This window comes from Neoarius graeffei, chromosome 1 (genome assembly GCF_027579695.1).
Source record: "Neoarius graeffei isolate fNeoGra1 chromosome 1, fNeoGra1.pri, whole genome shotgun sequence".
Lineage (NCBI taxonomy): Eukaryota > Metazoa > Chordata > Actinopteri > Siluriformes > Ariidae > Neoarius > Neoarius graeffei.
In genome coordinates this window covers 45,586,798-45,614,119 of record NC_083569.1, presented here as the reverse complement: position 1 = coordinate 45,614,119, position 27,322 = coordinate 45,586,798, and the positions used below count along the sequence as shown (strand labels likewise).

The following is a 27,322-nucleotide window of genomic DNA, read 5'->3' as shown; positions in this document are numbered from 1 at the left end:
TTTCCTAGGGTCGAGTGCTTTTGGTATTGATGTTGATATGTGGCTTGGCGGCGGTATGAACTCAACTGAGTGCCCTTCTAGTTTTAGATGGACTAATGGATCCATGGAAGACGTTGTCTTTTATGCAAGTCCTTCATGCACTTGGGTCTGAAGATGTTCAGTCAGCTGAGCCAATAAATAAATCAGTCATTAGAAAAAGTTAAATGAATTCAAAGAACATATTATTGCAGTCACATACTGGACAAGTGACAAGTTGTTCCACTTCCTTGTCTCCAGACCGCCAGATGGCGCAGTTTAGACTGTGTGAAACCCCTTGCACTAGCCGCATCTCTTGCCGAGAATTTATACCAAAGTTGTCAACTCGTGCCCTAAATGATAAAATGGTAGCACGCACGTCTATCATTGCCTTTCGCTTTCTCACCGTTGTCGAGATCAGATGTGGATGCAACACAGCTATCTTACGGAGTTGTCTCCAACAGCTGGCTCCACAGTTTTACCCTTCGGATCGGATTGAATATATCATCATCAGTGGATTCCAGTTTAGAAAAGCTAGTCTTGGAAGAAGGTGAGTTATCTTTGCTGTGCAGACCCACCACACCGGTCTAGCACGCTGACTAGCATTCGCAGCTAGGTACAGTCCGATGCCCACACCCCGTCATTGGAACACCGTACTATAATCACCTCATACTCTTGTCTGAACGTGTGCTAGCGCCCAGCCCCCGGCGCAACACATTTTCTTAAACCATAACCGACGCCATCCCCGGCTCGGCATCGAGAGGTAAGTTCAGTTGCATGGTGACAGACCTCTCCACCGGTCTAGCACAATCAGTAGCACGCTAGCGCCCAGTCCCTGGTGCAGCAGCGCAATAGCGAAACGACCACTACCTGTCCCCATTCCCCGGTGCAGCGTAGCGAAACAATAAATAAAGAGCACCTGTTTACCCGTGCCTTTTTCCGCTTCGCAAGTGCAAGGTGCTCAGCCCCCAGCACCAAAACATTTGTATGGCCTCAAGCTTACAGTGAATCAGATTGGATTACAGCACTGTTAACAAGCAGTTCTCTTGTGTGTTCTCTCCCTGACACATAACGTTAACTGATTGTGTGTTAATAGGCTACAATAATTAATACAATAACATTAACACAATTGGTAAGTATGGCCTGGTGTGTTCTGTGTGGTACACCTATGGAAGTGGAAGATCCACATGATCGCTGCCCCAGCTGCCTGGGAATTAATCATCTCAGAGTGCTATGACTGATCCATGTGTGCATTGTAGTCTGCTCTCCATACAACAATGGCAGGCACGATTAGCAGGCATTGATGGAAAAGAAGACTGCCTTCTCTCTTCTCCTCCAGGTCAGGAGCGTGCAGGTAAGCGCCCAGTGGCTTCGCATGCTCCCCCAAAAGTGAAAAAGCCCAAACGTTCACAGGAGCTGACACGCAGGGTAGATCAATTGACAGAGTGTTGCACAGGTAAGAGAGATGCTTATTAGTATGCATTCACAATATGCGTCACAGCCTGGCTCTCAGACAGAGGATGAGGCCCCTCTGCCTGCTTCACAGCCAATCCTGCCTCCATCTCCCCTACACAGAGAGGAGGATACAGTTTCTCTTGCTGCCACAGATAGCTTGTTTCCTTTGGGCAGAGACTTTTTATTCCCAGACAACCATGTTGCCTTCCACTCTCCTGCTACAGAGAGTAGCAGGGAGTCAGAGGACGAGCCAGAATCATCAGTGGTCAATGCCACTCTAGCAGGAACCATTTGAATGGCCCTGGTAAAGCTTAACATAGAACCTCTTCCTCAGAGTATGGTGCAGACAAGCCGTCTTTGCCGCTTATCCACACACAGCAATGATTTCTTTGTCCCTCACTGTGAGAACTTTAAGATGTTTACTGAGGCACTAAAGGAGGCAAATACCAGCAGAATGGACCATCCCACTAGACTGTTGGCTTCCATGGCAAACCCAGGCTCTGCAGGTCTGGGCTCCATGCCATCGGTGGAGTCAGCGGTGGTGTCACTGGTTGCCCCACCTGATGAAGCCCTTCGTGCTGACTCGCGGTGCCCTAGCCCAGAGTGCAGACGCACTGACAATTTGGTGTGTAGAGCTTATAACACTCAGGCTACAGTGGGGCGGGTCCTGAATACCATGGCCCATCTACTACTTGCTTTGCAGACAACCCTACAGCCAACCTCAGATGCGGCTGCCTCTGAGTTGATAGACACTGTTCTTCAGGGCGTGGGGGCAATGACAAAGCAGTGTGGTAAGTCTATGGGACTGCTACTCCAAGCCTGCAGGCAGATCTGGGTAGCACAGTCTCCTCTTCCTGATGCAGCTAGGAATGTTTTGCACCAACTACCCTTGGCCCCTGGGCAGGTGTTTGGCCCAGCAGCGCAAGAGGCTCTAAACCGCCACCAACTTGCTTCTGAAACACGCTCCCAACATGTGAAACCGAGACCTGCTTTCAGATAACCTCAGGCATTGCCACCACCTACCTTTCGTGGCGCCCCTTTCTATCTCCTCCATACAGCATCAGCCTTCCAGCAGCCTCAGCGGAGGCAAACAGAACATGGCTTTCCCCAGCGCGGAACACATGGCAGACCCTCTACCTCTTTTCCAAGGGCGACTCACAGCCATCCTCCCAAAGCTGCACACCTCCCACAGTCACGAGACTGATGGCCGTGACTGGTGTGACTGATGGCCGGTGGCAGGGCGTTTTACTCCTCAACAGCTGGAGTACTGGGGCTCAACAACGCCAAACCTGTGGGTCCTGAACACCCTCAAAGATGGCTATCGCCTTCAATTTCACCGCTGGCCTCCTCTAAACTTAGGGCTACGTGTCACGCGTGCTCAAAGCCCGGAAACATGTTCTGCCCTACTATCGGAAATTCAGTCCCTCTTAAGCAAAGATGCCATAGAAGAAATAGACCCCCAGGCATGCCGGGATGTGTTCTCCACCTACTTTGTCGTACCCAAGAAAGATGGCGGGCTCCGGCCAATACTAGGCCTACGCCATCTAAACACTTACCTCAAGCAGCTGCCCTTTCGTATGCTGCGTACTTCAGACGTGCTCCACTCAGTGGAGGCGGGAGACTGGTTCATTACAGTGGATCTACGAGATGCGTATTTTCACATACCCATTCATCCTCAGCACTGTCTCTTCCTTCGGTTTCCATTTCAAAGGTCGCTCGTTCCAGTTCAAGGTGCTTCCTTTTGGGCTATCACTGGCCCCCCGGGTCTTTACCAGGTGCATGCACGAGGCCCTGTCTCCATTACATCACCAGGGCATCCGCGTCCTACCCTATCTGGATGACTGGCTGCTTTGTGCACGGTCCCCAGAGCAAGCGTGTGCGAATACTCAGATACTACTCAATCATGTTCCAGCTCTCGGTTTGACGGTGAACTTTGAGAAGAGCACACTGGAACCGACTCAGACCATCGACTTCATAGGCATTCACCTGAATGCAATCACGCTACAAGCGTGCCTGACTCAGGGAAGAATTCGCAACATACTGGGGCTGGCCACACGAGTCCGGTCGAGTCAGACCATCCGCTATGGCCTGCTGCTGTGTCTTGCAGGCATGTTGGCGGCTGCAACACCTGTTGTTACATTAGGCAGGCTTCATCTCTGGCCTTTCCAATCATGGCTGAGGGCCAAGAGACTCTCAGCTCAGACCCAAAAGCGTGTGCTGGTGTCGATGACACCAAAGGGCATTGCTTCCCTGAAGCAGTGGGCACTGAGATCTTTTCTTCTGAGGGGAGTAACACTGGGACCACTCCCATCTCAGAGGGAGGTCATCACCACGGATGCCAGTCAACATGGCTGGGGCGGAGTATGGAATCACCAGGGGATTCATGGTGTGTGGCAGGACAGGTTCCGGTCTTGCCACATAAACTACCTGGAACTGCGGGCTGTCTGGCTGACGCTACAGCACTTCAGAGGACAGCTGGAACGCAAACATGTCCTTATTCGGTCGGACAACACTCCAACAGTATATCACATCAACCACTGGGGGGGACAAGGTCCTCCTTGCTGAACACCCTAACCAGGCAGATCTGGCTGTGGGCAGATGCACACCTGCTATCTCTGAAGGCGGTACATGTGCCTGGGAAGAAGAACTGTGTAGCGGACACTCTCTCTCGGGGCGGGCCCCTCATAGAGGAGTGGCACCTGAACGAGGAGGTAGTTCAGATGATTTGGAAAACATACGCACAAGCGGAGGTGGACCTCTTTGCCACCAGAGAGATGACCCACTGTCCGAAGTGGTTCTCACTGCGGGGTGAGCCTGGGTCCCTGGGGCAGGATGCATTGGCCCATCAGTGGCCAAACCTGAGGCTGTATGCGTTCCCACTGATATGGCAGATACTCGAGTGCATACAGATGACTAACCAGCCTGTGCTTCTGGTCGCGCCATACCGTGTATACAGTCCCTGGTTTTATCTTCTGAAAGCACTGTTGACAGGTCCACCCAGCCCTCTACCAGTCAAGACAGACCTGCTGACCCAGTTGAATGGCAGTCTGTGGCACAAACACCCTCAGAGACTGAAGCTCTGGGTCTGGCCCTTGGGGGCTCATCCGGCATACTGGAATGTTCACAGGGGGTCAGGAACACTCTTCTAAATGCTCGTTCTCCATCTACACGCCTGTTTGTATAGTGGCAGATGGAAATATTATTCAGCATGGTGTTTTGAACACAGCATTGACCCAGTGGCAAGTACAGTACCAGTCAAAAGTTTGGAAACACCTTCAAATTCTGTTTTTATTTTTTAATTTTTTCCCCTACATTGTAAATTAATACTGAAGTCATCCAGACTATGCAGCAACACGTAAGGAATCATTTAGTAAACTTTAAAATGTTAATCAAACCAAAATATGTTTTAGATTTTAAATTCTTCAAAGTAGGCACCTTTTGCTTTGATTACAGCTTTGCACACTCTTGACATTCTCTCAATCAGCTTCATGAGGTAATCACTCGAAATGATTTTCCAACAGTCTTGAAAGAGTTCCCAGAGGTGCTGAGCACTCGTTGGCTGCTTTGCCTTCACTCTGCGGTCCAACTCATCCCAAACTTTTTCGGACTGACTGACCTTCATTTCTTAAAGTAATGATGGACTGTCATTTTTCTTTACTTAGTTGAGTAGTTCTTGGCATAATATGGATTAGAACAGTACTCAAATAGGGCCATTAACTGTATACCAACTCTACCTCTTCACAACACAACTGATGGTCTCAAACACATTAAGAGGTCAAGAAATTCAAGAAATTAACTCTTGACAAGGCACAGCGTAAACTGAAAGCCATTCCAGGTGACTACCTCGTAAAGCTGACTGAGAAAATGCCAAGAGATGCAAAGCTGGCACCTTTTGCTAAGCAAAAGGTGCCTACTTTGAAGAATCTAAAATATAAAACACGTTCTGGTTTGATTAACACTTTTTTGTTTACCAAATAATTCCATATATATTTCTTCATAATGTCGATGACTTTAGTATTAATCTACAATTCAGAAAATTTTAAAATGATGAAAAACCACTGAATTAGAGGCATTTCTAAACTTTTGACTGGTACTGTACTTTGAAGAACATTTCGGAATTTCTGCAGGGCTTTTTGGAGGCTGGTCACTCTGCATTGACCCTGAGAGGATATGTGGCTACGTCGTCAGCCTACAGGGGTCCAATTGATGGGCACCCTGTTGGGGCGCATAAGATGATTGTGACCTTCCTGAAAGATGCAAAACGTTTGAATCCACCTTGCAAATGCGTTGTACCTCAGTGGGACCTCCATATTGTGTTGAACAGTCTCTGTGGCCCTCCATACGAACCTCTGGGGAGTGCTGACATTAAGTGGCTTTCAATGAAGACTGCTTTCCTGATTGCCGTGGCCTCAGCGAAAAGGGTAAGTGAGCTGCAAGCACTCTCAGTCAGCCCACTGTGTCTGCAGTGGGGGCCAGAGATCTCACGAGTAACATTGTGGCCGAACCCTACTTTTCTACCTAAAGTGTTGGGTCCAGATTTTGTTAACAGGCCTCTGATTATTCCTGCTTTGGATCCTTCAGATAATACACTGAACATGGACCTTTGTCCTGTTAGGGCACTTAGGCAGTATGTGACAGCCACAGCAGACTGGCGAACCACTGACCAATTGTTTGTGTGCTTCAGTGACAGATGTAAAGGAGCGGCCTTGTCTAAGGATAGGTTGGCTCATTGGATTACACACACTATATCTTGCGCTTATTCTTCTACAGGCCATGCCATGCTGACGGCAGTGAAATGTCACTCCACTCGTTCTGTGTCTACCTCTTGGGCTGCCCTGAAGAGTGTGAGTCTATTGGATATTTGTTCGGCTGCAACCTGGACGTCGACCTGCACATTTTTCAGGTTCTACAGGATAAATGTTGCTACTAGTTCTTCATCATGCATGCAGGCTGTGCTTAGCGCTGCTCCATCTGTTCATTAGCTGTGGACAACAGCAGTTCCTTTCATGGGAGGTGTGAGTGTTACAGCCTCCACCAGTTCTTGATTGTTACAAATGCAATAATAGAAGTGTAACTAATCTGACTTGTTCAATAAAGTGAAGTCAGTAACATAACACTAGTCTGTGGTGTTTTTTTCCTTTATGTCTTATGTATTAGTTGGGCCCTCATGACAGCTTGGACATAAGTCTTCCACACAGTCTAAACTGCGCCATCTGGCGGTCTGGAGACAAGGAAGTAGAACACTGGTTACATAGGTAACCGTGGTTCTACGACTGGTGGAAGACCGCCAGATAGACCAGTCACTCGGGACTCTGGTTCTGGCGAGAAAGGCTCCAGGCAATTATAGACGTGCTTGCTACTGTTTTATCATTTAGGGCACATCATACGTCACGAGTTGACAACTTGGGTATAAATTCTCAGCAAGAGATGCGGCTAGTGCAAGGGGTTTCACACAGTCTAAACTGCGCCATCTGGCGGTCTTCCACCAGTCGTAGAACCACGGTTACCTATGTAACCAGCATTTTAACGTCATACACTCACTGGCCACTTTAATAGGAACCTGTTCTTGATTCTAAGATTCCTGTTCTTGGGTGGTGGGAGTGGAACCCAATCTGGTCTTCTGCTGTTGCATGCTGAGATGCTTTTCTGCTCACCACCGTTGTAAAGAGTTACCAATCCGGCCATTTTTGTCTGACCTCTCTTATCAATGAGGCATTTGTTTCCATCCACAGAACTGTTGCTTACTCAATGTTTTTTGGTCCATTCAGTGTAAACTCTAGAGACTGTTGTGTGTGAAAACCCCAGGAGATCAGCAGTTTCTGAAATACGCAAACCACACAAAGTACGGTACATCTGGCACCAACACCCATGCCACAGTGAAAGTCGCACTTTGAGATCACAGTTTTTCCCATTCTGACGTTTGAAGTGAACATTAACTGAAGCTCTTGGTTTGTATCTGCATGATTTGATGCATTGTGCTGCTGTCAAGGGATCGGCTGATTAGAGAACTGCATAAAACAGCAGGTGGATGGGTGTACCTAATAAAGTGGCCAATGAGTGTAATAAATATTTTCAAAGACGAGGTTCCTTTCAAGTTTGTGTCTTTTTGTCTCTAGACGTTTACATACAGCTTTAAAATGTTGTCATGAATCACTAGGGTAGAATGTAGTTAAGTTTATTTGTATAGCGCTTTTAGCAATAGACATTGTCGCAAAGCAGCTTTACAGAATTTTAGTGACTTTAAACATGAGCTAATTTTATCCCTAATCTATCCTCAATGAGCAAGCCTATAGCGATGATGGCAAGGAAAAACTCCCTCAGACAACATGAGGAAGAAACCTCGAGAGGAACCAGACTCAAAAGGGAACCCATCCTCATTTGGGTGATAACAGATGGCGTGATTATAACATTTTTAACAGTTTTAACATCTCATCTCATCTCATTATCTCTAGCCGCTTTATCCTTCTACAGGGTCGCAGGCAAGCTGGAGCCTATCCCAGCTGACTACGGGCGAAAGGCGGGATACACCCTGGACAAGTCACCAGGTCAGTTTTAACATGAAGTCTGTTTTCTTGACGTTATAAACTCTTCACTGATGGAAACTTGAACGCAAAACTGTTCATGACAACTGTAATCCTAAAGTTAGCAAGTCAGTTGTAGTCCTCCGCCATAAAAGCATTACCGTAAGTGTCCAGAGCATCCTCCAAGTGTGACTTTCGACTGCCCAGTTGGGGCCGTCCTCCACAGGAGCGATGTGATGAGGCTCCAGCCAGACGTAGGGCATCAGGCAAGTCTGAGGAGCAGAAGAGGGCAGCATCTCGATCTCAGGATTGACATGTACCTCAGAGGGACAGACGGGGGGGGGAGAAACTCAGGTTGTTAGGTATGCCCAATGTCACCTGATGAGTAAGAACAGGATACATTTTGCATAAAACTAACTATGACAGCATAACCTAAAAGGGGAGAGCCAGAAGGTAACACAGGCATGAGGAAGCCCCGGGACATAAAGCGGCAGCTACTACACCATCAACAAACGTAAGCGAGTGGGGGATTGACAGCATCCATACATCCCAGTTTACCAAACCACGCTATGTCTGAGGACCCTCCAGATCTACTTCGTTACCTAATAAAATTAACAAAAGGTTTGACTAAACAGATGTTTCCAGCCTAGACTTAAACGCTGAGACTGTGTCTGGTTCCCGAACACTCCTTGGAAGGCTGTTCCATAACTGTGGGGCTTTGTAAGAAAAGGTTCTGCCCCCTGATGTGGCCTTCACTGTACGAGGTACCAGCAGATAGCCTGCACCTTTTTGATCTAAGTAGGCGTGGCAGGTCATAAAGGACCAGAAGTTCTCTCAGGTACTGTGGTGCGAGACCATTCAGTACTTTAAAGGTCAGTAGTAGTATTTTATAAACAATACGAAATTTGATTGGGAGCCAATGCAGTGTGGATAAGACAGGAGTGATGTGGTCATACCTTCTAGTTCTAGTAAGGACTCTTGCTGCTGCATTTTGAACTAACTGGAGCTTGTTTATGCATTTATTGGAACATCCAGACAGTAAGGCATTACAATAATCCAACCTGGAGGGAACCAAAACATTAACTAGTTTTTCTGCGTTGTGTAGTGACCTTTAAATTTCTTATCAGCAATATTTCTGAGATGAAAGAAAGCTATCCGGGTAATGTTATCGATGTGAGTTTCGAATGAAAGACTGGGGTCAACGATCACACCGAGGTCTTTTACTGCTGCACTTGAAGAAACAGAAAGGCCATCCAGAGTTACTGTGTAATCAGAAAACTTACTTCTAGCTGCATGTGGTCCTAGTACAAGTACTTCTGTCTTGTCATAGTTAAGCAGAAGGAAGTTACTAATCATCCAGTGTCTAATGTCCTTCACACAGTCCTCAGTTCTGTTAAGCTGATGTGTGTTATGTGGTTTTTGCAGAAACATGCAACTGTGTGTCATCAGCATAACAGTGGAAACTAATACCATACTTACGAATAATATCACCCAGAGGTAACATATATAAAGGAAAAAAGCAGTGGGCCTAAGACAGAACCTTGTGGAACACCAAACTTTACCTCAGTATGTCTAGAAAAATCACCATTTACATCAACATACTGATAGTGATCAGTTAAATAAGACCTGAGCCAGGAGAGGGTCATTCCCGTAATTCTCACAACGTTTTCTAGTCTATTCACGAGAATGAAATGATCACTGGTGTCAAAGGGCTGCACTAAGGTCAAGCAACGCAAGCAGCGAGACAGCCCTGATCAGATGCCAACAGTAGGTCATTTACTACTTTAACCAGTGCTGTCTCTGTGCTATGATGAGGTCTAAATCCTGAGTGATACATTTCATGGATGTTATTCCTATGTAAATATGAACATAACTGCTGTGCCACAGCTTTTTCTAGGATCTTGGAGATAAAGGGGGAGGTTTGATATAGGTCATAAATTTGAGTAGAAGAGTCAGACAAACTAGAGACTAAAGCTGGTTTATACAAGTGCCAGAGTGATTTAGTAGCAAAAAGGACCCTTTCGAAGTGATGTGGATAAACAGTAATACAAATAAGTAGAAAAACCAAGAAGTAATACACTGCAAAGAAAAATAAAGCAGAATCCTAGTGCATGTGTGATTTATGTATGCAGAGTCACATGCTAGGTTTTATAATCATCATGGCCTGGTTATGAACCCTTTGGATGACTGTCGGAAGATTTCTGTAACCTTTGCTTCGTACTAGTAGTCGAACACAGACTAGTACGTGGCATGATCAAAACTCTTGTCTTATTTCAGTCACCCGAGTGATGGGAAGGAGCACAGCTCGTTCCACAGGAACATCTCGGCAGCGAGCCTCACCTCTTTGATGCCTCATCACCATAGCAACAACCATGTCGCCCCTCCGGAGCCTTCTGCTGCTGACCCGCTCATAGCAGGAAGCACTGAACCTGACTCCCACCCCTGTGTCGACATCGACAAGAGCGAGGTACGGTGTGTAGTTTAGTCATGTGTATGTCTCGGTGTTTGATAAACACTCCATATATGCGTGTATCTAATATATAAATGATCCTCTATGTCTCTGCAGAAAGATATTCCTCTAGTCCTGGGCATGCACAGATCCAAATCTAAGCACGAGCTCAAGCTTCTAGAAAAGATCCCGGAAAATGCAGAGGCCACCGTCGTGCTTGTGGGTGAGTCGGCTTTCAGATGATGATATAATGCCAAGGTGGCATGATGTGGCCCAACATGAAGAGTTACTGCGAGCATCCTGAATTTGTTTATGTTCTAATAACAGCATATCCTGAAGTGTTTTTTTTCCTTTACTATAGAAAGGCATGTAGGTTTTATTCATGCACTAGCACCATGTTTTTCCATTAATAGTTATATTTAATAATGTTGTACAACATCCATGAAACAAGTTTCTGTCATCACTTACTTATAGCAAGTATAAACAATTATTAGCTCGTCTGGCCATAAGGCCGATGAGCTGTTGTGATGGCGTGGCGTCCGTCTTCCACAATTCAGTTAAGTCGTATCTCCTCCGTCAGTGCTCCACAGATTTCCGTTCCGATTGTTTTGTTTGAAAGAACTCCTCACTCCGCACAAAACTCGGTCGTCATTTTTTGTCAAATTCTTTGCTAACAAGTTAATAATTCGGCCAAATTAACGAATTTTCCAGGCCTCTCAGTAGAATTTGGATTTCCTCTCTCATTTCTCATCCAGTTTCAGTTCTGATTTGGGTAGATCTTACCCTTTGGTCGTTCGTTTATTTGTTGATTTTTCCTGTTGTAAACAATTTGTTTACAACTTTGTTGATTTTTCAGTTAAATCATGTCTCCTCCCTCTGTTCTTAATGGATTTCAGTTCTGATTTGTTTTATTTGAAAGAGCTAGACCTTCTGCACAACACTCGGTCATTGGATTGTCAAGTTTTTGCTAACGAACTGGTAATTAGGTCAACTTAACGAGTTTTCGGACTTTTCAGTAGAATGATATCTTCTCTCTCATTTCTCATCCGGTTTCAATTCTGATCTATGTTCTGGGTAGATCTTCCCTCAGGGGACAAAACTTGGTCATTTGTTTGTTGGTTTTCTTGTTGTAAACACTTTGTTTACAACTCCTGTTTATTTTCAGTTAAATCGTGTCTCCTCCCTCCCTCTGTTCTCAATGGATTTCAGTTCTGCTTGTTTCAGGGTTCCTACGCAGTATGGAAACGTATGGAATTTGATTTTAGTATTTTCCAGGTCTGGAAAAGTATGGAAAATGGAAATTAGGGTATGGAGAAATATTTGTGTTTCCAGACCTTTGCCGCTACATAGTAAAATGAAGCTCAACATTCCGACATTCAGTTGAATTTTGCCAAAGAAATGTGTTGAAATGCGGAGGGAGGGAAACGGGTGTTCTGTTGTACTGGCATGCGCTCCGCCACACCGCCTGAACCTGCTTGCTTCTTGCAAGACTTTGGACAAGATGCAGGAAAAACCCCTGCTACAAAACACCTCTTGAACACGCGTGAACACACATCATAGCTCCAGTCAGTGTAAAAATGCTTATGGCTTATTTGGCAGTGTTGCCAGAATTTGCTAGAAAAATAAGGCACATGGACCCTGAAAACAAGCGACCCAAGACAAAAAAAACTGCCAACAAAAATATGAAGGCTGTGTACACAAACGTACATATAAACTGAACAATGCTGTTATTACATTATTATTATAATTACATTACATTTAGTTGTCGCTTTTATCCAAAGCCACTTACAGTTATTACAGGGTACAACATGGTTACAACCTGGAGCAATGTGGGGTTAAATGCCTTGCTCAAGGGCACTGCAGCCATTACATACTGGTTAGGGTGGCCACGTCTCGGCCACGTCTGCCATCTCTTGGTATGTGGACAAAATGTGATCTACAGTGGAACTAACACAGGGCCTTCATAAAACACAATAGTAAATACAAAAAATGCCATAATGACTGTTTTCAAATTAGAAGCTTCAGTAAACTTGTGTGTGCGCACAACATACAGGGTGTCCCGAAAAAAATGTGTACACACTTTGAATCATTGTGAAGTAGGTGTTTATTAAAATTCATTTCATTTTCAAGGTGTAATAGAATTTACAGACATCACTTTATTGTTTTATCACTGCGTCTAACTGATGTTTATAGTCTACGCTATGAGACCTGCAACAGTCACTGAAAGTGAAATGTCCAAAAATACCAAGAGAATTGAATGTGGTTTGCGTTGTCAGCAGTGACTGGACCAGAATGGATGTGAGTTTGAGAACAGGCGGTGACTAAATAATAAAATGTCTGTAAATTCTATTACTCTTTGAAAATTACACGGATTTTAATAAACACATACAGTACTTTACAGTGATTAAAAGTGTGTATACGTTTTTTTTCGGGACATCCTGTATGTGCTTGACATCTTCACACACCTGTGTTTTAATGTCTTGAAGTGTGCATCAGATACGTGTGCGTCAGAGTGGCATCCTGTATTTTGTGTAATGTGTATATATATTTATGACAAAAACAGGGCACTGATACAAATTTTAGGCCAAGCTAAATATGGTATGCATTTTGGTGGTATGTCATAATGTGAGTACCTGTTTGATTTTCAAGTAATTCTTTTAAATATGTGAGTAGTTGTTTGTTCGCTGAAGTCTCCAAACCTGAGAATTTGAGTATGGAAAAAGTCTGGAATTTTAAATTTGAAAATGTGTAGGAACCCTGTTGTTTCGTTTGAAAGAACCAGACCTTCTGCACAACACTTGGTCATTGGATTGTCAAATTTTTTTCAGAACAAATCAGTAATTAGGTCAACTTAAATTTTCTTCTGACTGGAATTGTATCTCCTGTCTCATGCGAATTCAGTTCTGATGGCTGTTTTGGGTCGATCTTCCCTCGGGGAACAAAACGTACATAGTCCTTTTGTTGATTTTCCTGTTGTAAACAATTTGTCGTGGAGGTTGGTCCTCTCTCACATCACATTTCAGTTCTGTTTGTTTTGGTCGTCATGGTTGTTTTGATGGCAGGCCAGATGAGCCACTATGTCCTTGACGTTCTGGTTCCTTATACAGATAACACCTTTATGTTACCGAGAACCTACAAGTCCTCCATCCTGAAGACTTTTTTTTTTCCTGTGTCCCTTATTGTTCAGGATAAAAAAAATTACTAAAATACAAAATGAATTAAAAATAAGCAATATGATAATAAATAAGGCCTATAAAAGCGGGGCTGTGTAGACAGGTAGTCCAAGAGGCCTCCTGGAATGAAACATCTTAGGTGGGTTTGTATTAAACTCGAAACTCAATTCTATCTGAAAGACTGAGGCTGAATCTGAATCCCCACAGGCAGGGTGGACTTCCTGGACCAGCCGTCCATGGCTTTTGTGCGGCTGCAGGAGGCGGTGCTGCTGGAGTCGGTGCTGGAGGTCCCGATACCAGTGCGCTTCATATTCGTCCTCCTTGGCCCACCCATCGCTAACATGGACTACCATCAGATCGGTCGCTCCATATCCACTCTGATGTCTGACAAAGTAAGCGAAGAGCAAGTGGTTTTGACTATTGACTTTGTCTGCAAATATTTTGGACCGTTTTTGAATGGCTTGGAGTGCAGTTCAAAAACAAGGCCGACAGATTTATATCTTGTTATCTTGTAAAACGGGATTTTGTACAAGTCACATTATTTTTAAAATGCAAATGTTTGTGTGAGAATATGGAAATGCATCCACAGTGAAAATGCACTGTTGGTTATGGGGGGGGGTATACTCGTTTTAAGAAATGCATGGATAATTTGCAGAATGTTGCGATTTGTTGCTTTTTTTTTTTTTATTAAAATATTCATTAGTATATCCAGTAGGTTGTTGGAAAATGTAACAAAATGATTTGAATGTTTTGATCAATATACTGGCCACTTTAATAGGAACTTGTTCTTGATTCTAAGATTCCTGTTCTTGGGTGGTGGGACTGGAACCCAATGTGGTCTTCTGCTGTTGCATGCTGAGATGCTTTTCTGATCACCACGGTTGTAAAGAGTTGCTATGAGTTACTATATCCTTCCTGGCAGCTCGAACCAATCTGGCCATTTTCCTCTGACCTCTCTTATCAACAAGGCGTTTGTTTCCACCCACAGAACTGTCGCTCACTTAGTGTTTTCTGTTTTTCGCGCCATTCTCTGTAAACGCTAGAGACTGTTGTGTGTGAAAACCCCAGGAGATCAGCCGTTTCTGAAATACTCAAACCAGTCCATCTGGCTCAAACCAACACCCATGCCACAATGAAAGAAAGTCGCACTTTGAGATCATGATTTTTCCCATCCTGATGTTTGACGTGATCATTAACTGAAGCTCTTGATTTGTATCTGCATTGTGCTGCTGTCAAGGGATCAGCTGATTAGAGAACTGCATAAAACAGCAGGTGGATGGGTGTTTCTAATAAAGTGGCCAGTGAGTGTATTTGTAGTGCAGTAAAAGTAGGTATAAATTTAAATGTTTTAATGTCAAATGTATGTTAATTAAAGAGGTAAAAAATATTATTTATTATTATTCAAGTAAAATGAACTGTTTGTACTCTTGCGTTACAGCCCTGGTCTGTTAACTTACTCTCGTGCTTTCTGTCTTGACAGCAATTTCACGATGCAGCATATTTGGCAGATGAGCGCGGGGACCTGCTGACAGCCATTAACAACTTTCTGGACTGCAGCATCGTGCTTCCTCCGTCAGAAGTAGGAGGTGATGAGCTGCTGCACTCCGTGGCTCGGTTCCAGCGAGAGATGCTGCGCAAGAGACACGAGCAAGAGGTCAAATTACAGGCCAAGGAACCCAAGAGGCCAGAGGATGAAGGTGTGTGTGTGTGTGTGTGTGTGTGTGTGTGTGTGTGTGTGTGTGTGTGTGTGTGTGTGTATATATAGATATTTGCAAGAACACATGCACTTAGACTTTTTTTTTGAAAGCCACATGTAGGCATATCGGACACTCGCTGGTTGTGCTGTGAAAATTATACATGCAGACGCTCATCCAACTTTCCAAATCTGTCGTTGCTTAACTCTTGAATATTTTCTAGCGTGAATACGCTCATTAAAAACCTTATCTCTGTTTTCCAAAGAAATGTATCTGGTTAAGATCTGTTCAGTACTTTGGGAGTAACGGCAGGTTGAAGTTGGTACAACAGAGTAAAAACTCTCTGCTCGCGGGACGTCGGGAAACTGCCGGGGCTTTTTGGGTCACAGGAAAGTTCTCAGGCGCTCGCTCTCTCATGATCAGTTTCTGACTGGATTACTCGTCAGTATCAATCAAATAACTTTTATAGGGATGTTCTCTCGCTCTCACTGTTTCTGATCAAGGATTCAGCAAAATTTTTCCATCAGCTAGTTTCGATGTTATGATTCACGGGAGACTTTGAAGTGAGTTTTCAGAGCTTTACCTACTTATTTTTTTCAACTCAAACTGATTCATGTAAATAAATAACTGTTTTAGAATATAACTGGAGTTGTTTTGATGGAAAAAATTGAGATCTTGGTGGTTGGAATGAGATTTTTAAAAAAACGGAAGTCAGAAACGCGACTGTCAATTTCAATTCCGTTAACTGGAATTGTTGATTGGATGTGGATCTCAGGTTTTTTTTTTTTTCCGAGGTTCGCCTTGAAAGCTGTGAATATTATCATTTATACTCTTTTTCATAGAAACACTAATAGGCCCGACTTCTGAGAAATACCTAGAAAGGCCTACAGAGCACAAAGAGGGTATTAGAAATAATCTTTTATTACTTTTTTTTTTTTGAGTGTGCCGATTTAATGGTTTCACCTAATTAGCATAATTAATATGAATTTGCATAATAGGTTTTTACTCATTTTTTCAAACTTTGTATTTTGGTACAGTACAACCATCTAGAAAAGTGGTGTTTGTTTGTTTTTTTTTAAACCCAAACATTTGATCTCGTTCGTTAATGAAGCCCATTTTGGACCATGTGATCTTCAGACATATTATGGCAGCTTTGAAAAAACAGCTTAATTTTTAGAATCTTTGACTTGTAATATCTCAAGAACGGATAAACCTATTTTAATTCTATAAAAAGTATGATGCTCCAAATTCAATGAGTGCAATTTGGATTGAATTTGAATTTTCACCTGATATAATATGCCTACCACATGTTCGGGTAGTTCATCCACTGTAGCCAGCATAGAGAAGTGGAGATTGTAGTTAATGAGAGAAACAGTCCATCATTTATACATTTTAATGACAGACATGCCTAATATTAGGGTCTGTCTCAGAAACTGGGTACTGTGTGGGTACCCCACTAAATATACTCAGTCAATAAACTATACGGTTTTGAATGGTGATGTTGGTTTTAATTTGAAATGAAATGATGAAAGAAATAACATAAAACTAAATCTTTGATGTGAATACTCTATTCAGAATTTGGCAAAAATTCTGCAAATTTATGGAAAAATGGCGGCTTGATCTGGGACATGATAAATGGTTGACTCCATCGCATTCCCTTAAAAAGGTTGTAGTCCACTGAAAAGTCTACAGTTATCACTAATTATATTTTAAGTTGTAACTTAATACACCTAAGGATTGGTGCGCTCACAGAAAAATCATAACCGCAATAAAACATCATGCAAAATATTTGATCGCCGTCGTAACTCCATTTTCTGCAGACCCAAAACCAATACGATCGTGTGTTTTGATCTAAACGGAAAGCCTCAGGGTCAAGGTCACTATCTCACCAAAAGTAGGAACTTAAAATCACTACGCCATATAAACATTTAGTTATAAATCTGCGATTTTGTTTTTTAAAACGGAAGCTGAAAGTTAGGTATAGAATATGTTTCTTACAGAATGTGTTCCGATGGTAGCTGGTCTTGTATGAATTTCTGAGCTATAAAATGAGTTGTGGTCTATTTTTTACCGTAGCGTGTTATTTGTGTGCGGGGAAGGACACACATTAACAATTTGCATGTGTAGAATGGAATTTTCCACTCCAACAGTTAGAAGTTGATCGTGCTTCCATTTGCGGTCTTTCTGTTACGCGGGTGATCTGTTCGGACGTTATCACTGAAAAGGTGAGTTTTGAAAGTTTTATTTTGTTTTAGTCTTGCAGTATAAGGCAATAGAATGTTTCTTTTTCATCTTACTTTCATATTTCGTAGTGTTTGCGTATTTTTGGCCAATATTTTGCAACCATGGTCAATTTAGATCGAACTTTTGATAGAATCTACAGCCAGTCATTTTGCCCCGCCCCCGCCTCGCGCTCCGTCCGGTGCGGTAGTGATGTCCCGTTGCTCGCGTGCCGCAGCAGAGACCCGCGCGACCTTCAGCCGGTACAGTCACTCTTCTTTTACCAGCGCCGTTATTCTCATCTTTCCGGTGTGTTCTTGATTTTTCCATTGTGTCCTATTTCGCCATATCAAATCCCCAAAATGTATCATATTATTCATATTTAAGTGAACAATCAATTCAGTCATCATAACTTGGCATTTTTAACCCAAGCAATCAAAAAGAGGAAATTTATTCAATATTTTCACTCATCTGTGAAGGAGGGGCTTTAATTCTTCATGATGGAGTTATTTTATATGGAAATCAATTTTACAAAAGCATTTGAATTGTAATAAAAAAAAAAATCCACAGTGGAGGCCAGATAAAGCAAGATGCTATCTTTATTCTTATTAAACATGACAAAAGAAACATTGAGTGTTAGGTAAATGCAAAAAAAATTGTAAAATTAGAAATTTTTTTTTTTTACCATAATGTCCCAAATGAGAGACCAGTTTCTGAGACGGACCCATTCGTGTATTAACTGTACTTATGACACATATTTAATGATTTTTCTGATCTCATCAACTTGTGCGTGTTTGTCTATGAATGTGCCTTTATGCAGCTCTTCTGCCCCCAAGTAAACCCGTAGACGACCCCCTGCGGAGGACGGGACGCCTGTTTGGTGGGGCCATACGAGATGCACGCAATCGTTACCCCAAATACCTCAGTGACTTTAAGGATGCCCTCAACCCTCAGTGCATGGCTGCCGTCATATTCATTTACTTTGCTGCCCTCTCTCCTGCCATTACCTTTGGAGGACTGTTGGGTCAGTTGATGCCTGGGATGCATGTTTGTTTGTTTGTTTGTTTGTTTGTTTGTTTGTTATTCATTGTCACTTCCTCCTAACACCATTGCCTTTGTTTCAGAATGAATCTTAACCTTGACTAAACAATATATAAACTGAAATATCACCATGTGTAAGTGGTATGCTTAATAAGAAGGCCTGTTTTGGTCCAACCCCCTGCAGGTGATAAGACTGAAGGCTTGATGGGTGTATCGGAGTTAATCGTTTCCACTGCAGTACAAGGGGTTTTGTTTTGTCTGCTTGGAGCTCAGCCCCTTCTCATCATTGGCTTTTCTGGACCTCTGCTAGTGTTTGAAGAGGCATTCTATTCTGTGAGTCTTTTTCATTTTAAACCATACATCAATATTTCAACAGCTTTCCTATGCATGTACACACAAAGGTCATTAGTAAGATAAGATCAACTTTATTCATCCCTCGGTGGGGAAATTTACATATTCTAGCAGCTCACAGATAGATAGAAAGTCAGGAATAGACAGTAAGAAAAGAGTGCAATAGAAGTATAAATGAATGAAGTAAAAACACAGCCCATGTACAGTTAGGTCCACATATATTTGGACACTGACACAAATTTTTTTTTTTAACCTGTTTACTGAAACATATTCAAGTTATAGTTATATAATGGACATGGGCATAAAGTCCAGACTTTCAGCTTTCATTTGAGGGTATCCACATTAAAATTGGATGAAGGGTTTAGGAGTTTCAGCTCCTTAACATGTGCCACCCTGTTTTTAAAGGGACCAAAAGTAATTGGACAGTTGACTCAAAGGCTATTTCATGGGCAGGTGTGGGCAATTCCTTCGTTATGTCATTCTCAATTAAGCAGATAAAAGGCCTGGAGTTGATTTGAGGTGTGGTGCTTGCATTTGGAAGATTTTGCTGTGAAGAAAACATGCGGTCAAAGGAGCTCTCCATGCAGGTGAAACAAGCCATCCTTAAGCTGCGAAAACAGAAAAAACCCATCCGAGAAATTGCTACAATATTAGGAGTGGCAAAATCTACAGTTTGGTCCATCCTGAGAAAGAAAGAAAGCACTGGTGAACTCATCAATGCAAAAAGACCTGGATGCCCACAGACGACAACACTGGTGGATGATCGCAGAATAATTTCCATCATGAAGAGAAACCCCTTCACAACAGCCAACCAAGTGAACAACACTCTCCAGGAGGTAGGCGTATCAATATCCAAATCTACCATAAAGAGAAGACTGCATGAAAGTAAATACAGAGGGTTCACTGCACAGTGCAAGCCACTCATAAGCCTCAAGAATAAAAAGGCTAGATTGGACTTTGCTAAAAAACATCTAAAAAAGCCAGCACAGTTCTGGAAGAACATTCTTTGGACAGATGAAACCAAGATCAACCTCTACCAGAATGATGGAAAGAAAAAAGTATGGCGAAGGTGTGGTACAGCTCATGATCCAAAGCATACCACATCATCTGTAAAACACGGCGGAGGCAGTGTGATGGCTTGGGCATGCATGGCTGCCAGTGGCACTGGGTCACTAGTGTTTATTGATGATGTGACACAGGACAGAAGCAGCCAGATGAATTCTGAGGTATTCAGAGACTTACTGTGTGCTCAAATCCAGCCAAACTGATTGGTCGGCGTTTCATAATACAGATGGACAATGACCCAGAACATAAAGCCAAAGCAACCCAGGAGTTTATTAAAGCAAAGAAGTGGAATATTCTTGAATGGCCAAGTCAGTCACCTGATCTCAACCCAATTGAGCATGCATTTCACTTGTTAAAGACTAAACTTCAGACAGAAAGGCCCACAAACAAACAGCAACTGAAAACCGCTGCAGTAAAGGCCTGGCAGAGCATTAAAAAGGAGGAAACACAGCGTCTGGTGATGTCCATGAGTTCAAGACTTCAGGCAGTCATTGCCAACAAAGGGTTTTCAACCAAGTATTAGAAATGAACATTTTATTTACAATAATTTAATTTGTCCAATTACTTTTGAGCCCCTGAAATGAAGGGATTGTGTTTAAAAATGCTTTAGTTCCTCACATTTTTATGCAATCATTTTGTTCAACCCACTGAATTAAAGCTGAAAGTCTGAACTTCAACTGCATCTGAATTGTTTTGTTCACAATTCATTGTGGTAATGTACAGAACCAAAATTAGAAAAATGTTGCCTCTGTCCAAATATTTATGGACCTAACTGTATGTAATGTACACAACAAAATAAGAATGGAACTTAAGTAAGGGCATTACTTTACCTGAAGCACTAATAAAATACTGGTAACCAAAATAGAAATATAGCACCAGGTAGTGAATGTTATTGCACAGCATAATATAACTAACGAGGATGGAGCAGACGTGGACAGTAACGAAGTACATTTACTTGAGTAGTGTACTTAAGTACACTTTTTGAGTAACTTTTTTGCCAACTTATGACTTCACTACATTTGAAAGGCAAATATTGTACTTTTCACTCCACTACATTTCTATCAAGGTCCTCGTTACTCATTACCATGAAGCAGCTTTGAAAGTTGATGTTTTTTCTTTTCTTTTCTAAAACGTGATTGGTTTTTCCGCAGGTGACACTGAGACAGCCGATCAGTAATCACTAGGGTCGCGTCACGTCCATAGACTGGATAAACTCAAGTTCAGTGATTTCTCAGCAGCGTTATTGAACACGATCAGTTGACGGCCGAATGGAAGGAGGCGGTTCTTCTGGGGAACGCACGCACTCATGGCTTTACCGAGAACCCATGTTTCAGTTTTCTGAAAGGATTAAAGATTCGTTTCGTTTTAAATGTTTGCTGAAAACGAACCATATTACGGCCTACAAAAACTCGCCGTCCGACCTGCGGGAGCATATTGAGGGATGTAAACGTTTTATTCCAAGAGAAAGCTTGCAATGAAGCAGTCTGTGCTTTTAGAGCTAGTGATAACGTCGCAATAGCTATGCAGTCTGATTAGTCAAATGACTTTCTATGGATTTGCCCACCAAGTTGCCGTCGCCTTGTCCACGGCTAACGTTAACACGCAGCTAGTTAACTTGGACGCTGTTAGTTAGCATGTAAAAGCGGAGTTACGCTAACATGAATAACGTTAACTTATCTGAAGTCCTTTCAGAAATATGTTTCAGCATAATCTTGTTAAATAAACAGAATGTAGAAATCTTTCTTTTCTAGTAGCGTTAGCGACCCGATATGATTTTGAGTTTGAAAAGCGTTTGCTAGTATGTCAGGTGGAGCGTCACTGACTAGCTAGCTTAACGTTAAACCACCATGATGGCACAGCATGCGTTCATTTTGTGAATTCACATTTCTGTCTTTGGTAACAGCGCTAGGTTTTTTGGCAATAATACAACGATGCGTTGACAGAAATTGTACTTAAGTGTTTTTAAAAGCAAGTACTTCAGTACTTAAGTAAAAAATTGACTTTACAACTTTCACTTGTATCGGAGTAACATTTAACCAGTGGGATCTGTACTTTGACTTAAGTAATGAAGTTGGGGACTTTGTCCACCTCTGGGATGCAGTATGTGTGTATTGAAAAGGATATAAAGAAAGCACAACTTTATTCATCACACACTTGTGAAATTCCTCTCTCATTTAACCCATCTGAAGCAGTGAACACACACACATACCCAGAGCAGTGGGCAGCCATGCTAACAGCACCTGGGGAGCAGTTGAGAGTTAGGTGCCTCGCTCAAGGGCACTTCAGCCAAAGGCCGTCCCATATTAACCTAACCTGCATGTCTTTGGACTGTGGGGGAAACCGGAGCACCCAGAGGAAACCTACACAGACATGGGGAGAACATGCAAACTCCACACAGAAAGGCCCTCGCCGGCCACTGGGCTCGAACCCGGACCTTCTTGCTGTGAGGCGACCATGCTAACCACTTATATTGTACCAAATAGTAATATTGTTGCACAGCATAAGCAGGTGATGGCGATGAGATGCGAATAAAGTGACAAAAAGGTGATGGTGACCTTGAGAAACAGCGCTGCATTATGCCAGGCCATCACTGAAAAGTCTGGCAGCAGGTGGGATGAAAGACCTGCTGTAGCACCGTGGGTGCAGCAGTCTGCTGCTGAAGGAGCTCCTGTGAGAGCGCCAACAGTCTCGTGTAGGGGCGTGAGAGGTGTTGCCCATGATTTGACATTTAGCTTAACGAACATCCTCCTCTCACACATTAGTATGCACGTTAATTAAAGCTCTCCATCATTATAATGAATTTAAATCATGGTGATCTTCTATATTCAAAAATGTCCTGAATGTACAAAATCCAGTCAAGTACATAGTTTTCAGTCAAACAGGACATTTCCCATCCATCATTGTTGCAAACATAGTGCTTCTCAGGCTGTAGGATGTGGAAGACCTCCTGTGTAAGGAAGAAACCATGACAAGACATAACTGTTATCGGGAAATAATCAACACTGATGCGACCAAATGCGGAGCGGTTACGGTTATCATCTCCAAGTGAATTATTTTCCAATAACACCACGTCCTGAAGTGTTTTTATTCACCTGTCACATCACAAATTTGCCAACCTTAACGTTTTTGTTAATGAACAACATTTGATACTTTTGCACATGAAATTTATAGTTACATAGAATGTTGTGGAGTGTCCATGAAACAGATTAGCTTATTTACAGCTTTTTGCTTTAAATACGCAGGTGATTTATAGAAAACCGTGCACGCTGTTTGGTCGAGAAAATCAGACTATTTCTCGATAATCACTTTGAGCAACTCGGCAAAATAGCGGCCAATCGCTTTTTCACCGTAAGTGAGGAAGCATTACAAATTATGAAAGAAAATGCTGTTCCTAAAAGCACTAAAGATGTAACAAAGTTTGGTCGAAAGCTATTCAAAGGTAAGGTGGAATTGTGATTTTTATTTTATTGAAAGTATTTTATGTGCCTCGGCACAGATAAGTGACACAGGTCTGCGCCATGCCTTTATTACATTTGCACAGAGGTGGACAATAATGAAGTACATTTACTTGAGTACTGTACTTAAGTACACTTTTTGAGTATCTGTACTTTACTTGAGTTAATTTTTAAAGAGAGAATAGAAATGGAGAAAAACTTCTAGATAAATTAAATTAGGTATTTGCATATGCAAATATAAAAAAGAATAAGATATTGGGGGGGAGTCCAGCAGGAGAGGGATTGCACATTGTCCGGTATTGCTTATTGTCAGGCTAGGCTACTGCTCCTTCCCGTCCTCTGTCCTCCTGTTCCCCCTCCTCCCCCCCAGAGAGGAGTTGTACAGTCTTATGGCGTGAGGGACAAAGGAGTTTTTAAGTCTGTTCGTCCTGCACTTGGGAAGGAGCATTCTGTCACTGAACAGGCTCCTCTGGTTGCTGATGACGGTGTGCAGAGGGTGACTGGCGTCGTCCATGATGTTCAATATATCTGTGAAGATACTCAGTCGTCCAGGTACATAGTAATCTGTACAGATAATCTGTACAGATTACAGATTACTATCTGTACAGAGGTACAGATTACTATCTGTACAGAGGTACAGATTACTATGTACCTGGACGACTGAGTATCTTCACAGATATGTTTCTACACACTTTGGGATGAGTTCCCTTCGACTAGTGCGGGAGTATGAGAGGACTTCCAGAAAACTGGCAGACATCTTAGCCAGAGAGGATCGTTCAATTTTGTCAGCCTGGAACGACCATCACTGAACAGAGGTGGGTGTCTATGACATCTATCAGCCACCTTCAATGCAGCCATCAGCATTCTGATTTGGATTCTATTATGATCCATGAGAGGATAAATACTTGATACTCCCTATTAGACAGACAGAACTGATGATGCCTTTTGGACGAGAGGCGAAACGTCTTCAAGACTTTTCAAGCAAGTCCAGTTGCTCTCTTCTACCACAGATTATGATGTTCAATAGTTTGTCCATAGTCCTCTTCTCTGCCACCGTCACCAGAGAGTCCAGCTTCATGCCGACCACAGAGCCGGCCTGCCTGATCAGTTTGTCCAGCCTGGATGTGTCCTTCTTGGATGCGCTGCCCCCCCAGCACACCACGGTGTAAAACAGGACACTGGCAACCACGGACTGATAGAACATCCACAGGAGTTTCCTGCAGATGTTAAAGGACCGCAGCCTCCTCAGGAAGTATAGCCTGCTCTGTCCCTTCCTGTACAGGTGGTTGGTGTTGCAAGTCCAGTCCAGCCTGCTGTCCAGCCACAGCCCGAGGTACTTGTAGGAATCCACAGCCTCCACCTCGACTCCCTCGATCAGAACTGGTCGTGACCTTGGTCTGGACCTCCCAAAGTCAATGACCAGCTCCTTGGTCTTCGAGGTGTTGAGCTGCAGATGGTTCCTGTTGCAATGGCATCGTTTTCAATCTCGGCGCATTCCATACACAGAGTGTGGGGGGGGAACCCAAGGTAGCCAGCTATAGTTGCAGTGAGAAGTTTATATACATGGACATGAATGCCATGGTGATATTGGGCTTTCAGTGATTTTTTTTTTATTTTATTTTCCCCGTGTATCAGAGTGATTTGTACAACATACATCTTTAAAGTGTATGTAATGCCTTATTGTAATGCTTTAAAATTAATATATATCATTAGTAACAACCAAAATGAATTAATAAAGTGTGGGGGGAAATAATATAAATTATTTATTTTATCATCAAGCACAAAACTATCAATAAATCGCGGCTTCTGGATCCCGGAAAAAGGCAGCCTTGCCCCAGGGCTAATCTCGCATGACGTCACGTGTGGAACCCCGGTTATCTGGATCATTTCCGTTCATCTGACTCCGTGCTTGTTTACTCGCTGAAATTGGATATTGTTGTTGGAATCGTACAAAAATAACAATGTGAAAGCGCTGCGTTGTGTTTGAATGTTCAAATCCATATACAAGAGTTCACAAATTTCCGAGAAATGACTCTAATCTAAAGCGACAGTGGGTGAGGTTTGTGCAAACGAAGCGGGCAGATTTCGTGTCGCCTACTAATAATAAATCTGATTCATCAAGTGTTCATCACCACCAGAACGACCACACGGGAATTATTGAAGCAAAAAGAAACCCATTTATTTAATAAATGACATTTGATCTGACATTTGGACAGTTCATCGATTTCCCCGTTATTGCCCACTTCATATTTTCTTTCAATAATTACACTGAATAAGTATACGCTTTAAAGATTATATTTCTGCATTTATTGAGGTACATGTAAATATTTTCCCCATATTTTGCAGCAGCCAGCTTAGAATAAATATCCACAAACCAATCTGTGTTTCCAGTTTTCTCTGGCTGGTGGTGCACTATCGGTGGTGAGTGGGACTGTCGTGAACTGGCAGTTTCTCGTCTTGGGGGCTCGAAAAGATAACCATTTACTCCGGAATATCCTTGATAATCATCTGTCCATTCATCCGACATATAAGAATCCCAATCACTATCAGGATTCTCTCCAAAACATGATTCCATATCGAGACTGGTCTAACCACTGCTGCGCACCAGAACAAAATCGATACCTGAATTGTTACACGTGTGACATCACGCACCCCTTTGGGATCTTCCGGATCAGTCTCGGCAGATTCCGTGAAAATCAGCTGATTTTCCATTAACGTATGGCCTTTTGGATCAGCTATGGTTCGAAAACACATGGTCAATCAACATAATATTTGTTGCTTTGTACAAGGAAAAAAGTTTGGTGTAGGGACACGAAATTCACTTTAATAGAAAGAAACAAGAATTTGGTGCACGTTTTTTTTTTGGTTTTCTGAAATCAACACACGGTCAAAATTTATGCAAACAGAGTCAAAAATATGCATACAGTTCATCTAATTAGCTAAATGTCCCTTAGCAAGTTTCACCAGATGCTTTTGGGAGCCATCAACAAGCTTCTGGCAGAATTCTTGGCTATTTGGCCGCTCTTCTTGGCAACATTAATAGAGATCAAATAAATTTGTCAGTTTCCTGACACAGACCTGACTTTTAAGTACAGTCCATGCATTTTTAATAAGGTTGAGGTCAGGGCTTATTTTAAGCTTAATATTAGTCTGCTTTATCCATTCCACACCCGGCTTGGATGTTTGTTTAGGATCATTGTCCTGTCAGAACGCTGAATTGTTTCCAACTTTCAACAGTCTAGCTGTCTGTGCTGGAGAGTTTTGATGTCCCTCATTATTCCATCCACTCTGTGCAATGCACCAGCCCCAGAGCATGGTATTACCACCACCATGCTTAACAGCTGGTACAGTGTATCTCTGGTCATTGTGGCCAAACAACTTAATCTTTGTCTCATCTGACCATAAAACTTTCCTCCAGAAGGCTTTTTCTTTGTCCATGTGGTCAGCTGCAAACTTTAGTAAAGCTTGAAGGTGTCATTTTTGGAGCAAGGGCTTCTTTCTAGGATGTCAGTCTCTCAGTCCATGGTGATGTAAAACTTGCCTGACTGTAGACGGTGACACTGGTGTTCCAGCAGCTTCTAGTTCCTGGCAGGCCTGTGGCTTGATGGGTCCTGGGCTTTTTTTTTTATCATCGGAGCAAATTTCCTCTCAGCTGAGAGTGACCGTTTGGATCGTCTTTCAGCAAAGTGGCCACACCTCCTAATAACTTGTACTTTCATACAGTTGTTTGAACTGACTATCATGAAATATGCAGTTGTTTAGAAACGGCTCCAAGAGACATTCCAGAGTTGTGTAAATCTGTGATCCTCTTTCTCAGATCTGCACTGAGCTCCTTGGACTTTCCCATTGTATTGTAGTGTTGGTCAATCCAAGGAGTGTTGTC

The 27,322-nt window shown here is 42.8% G+C and overlaps 1 protein-coding gene across 3 annotated transcripts in view; it reads left to right on the top strand.

Annotated features, from left to right (window-relative positions):
* Positions 1-27,322, top strand: part of slc4a2a (solute carrier family 4 member 2a) — a 117,835-nt gene that overhangs the window by 74,760 nt on the left and 15,753 nt on the right. For all 3 annotated transcript variants that reach the window (XM_060932630.1, XM_060932621.1, XM_060932612.1), the window contains 6 exons: positions 10,269-10,458; positions 10,558-10,663; positions 13,821-14,005; positions 15,094-15,310; positions 18,348-18,551; positions 18,753-18,901. In XM_060932630.1, the coding sequence (XP_060788613.1) occupies positions 10,269-10,458; positions 10,558-10,663; positions 13,821-14,005; positions 15,094-15,310; positions 18,348-18,551; positions 18,753-18,901 (1,051 nt within the window). The remainder of the gene's footprint in view (positions 1-10,268; positions 10,459-10,557; positions 10,664-13,820; positions 14,006-15,093; positions 15,311-18,347; positions 18,552-18,752; positions 18,902-27,322) is intronic.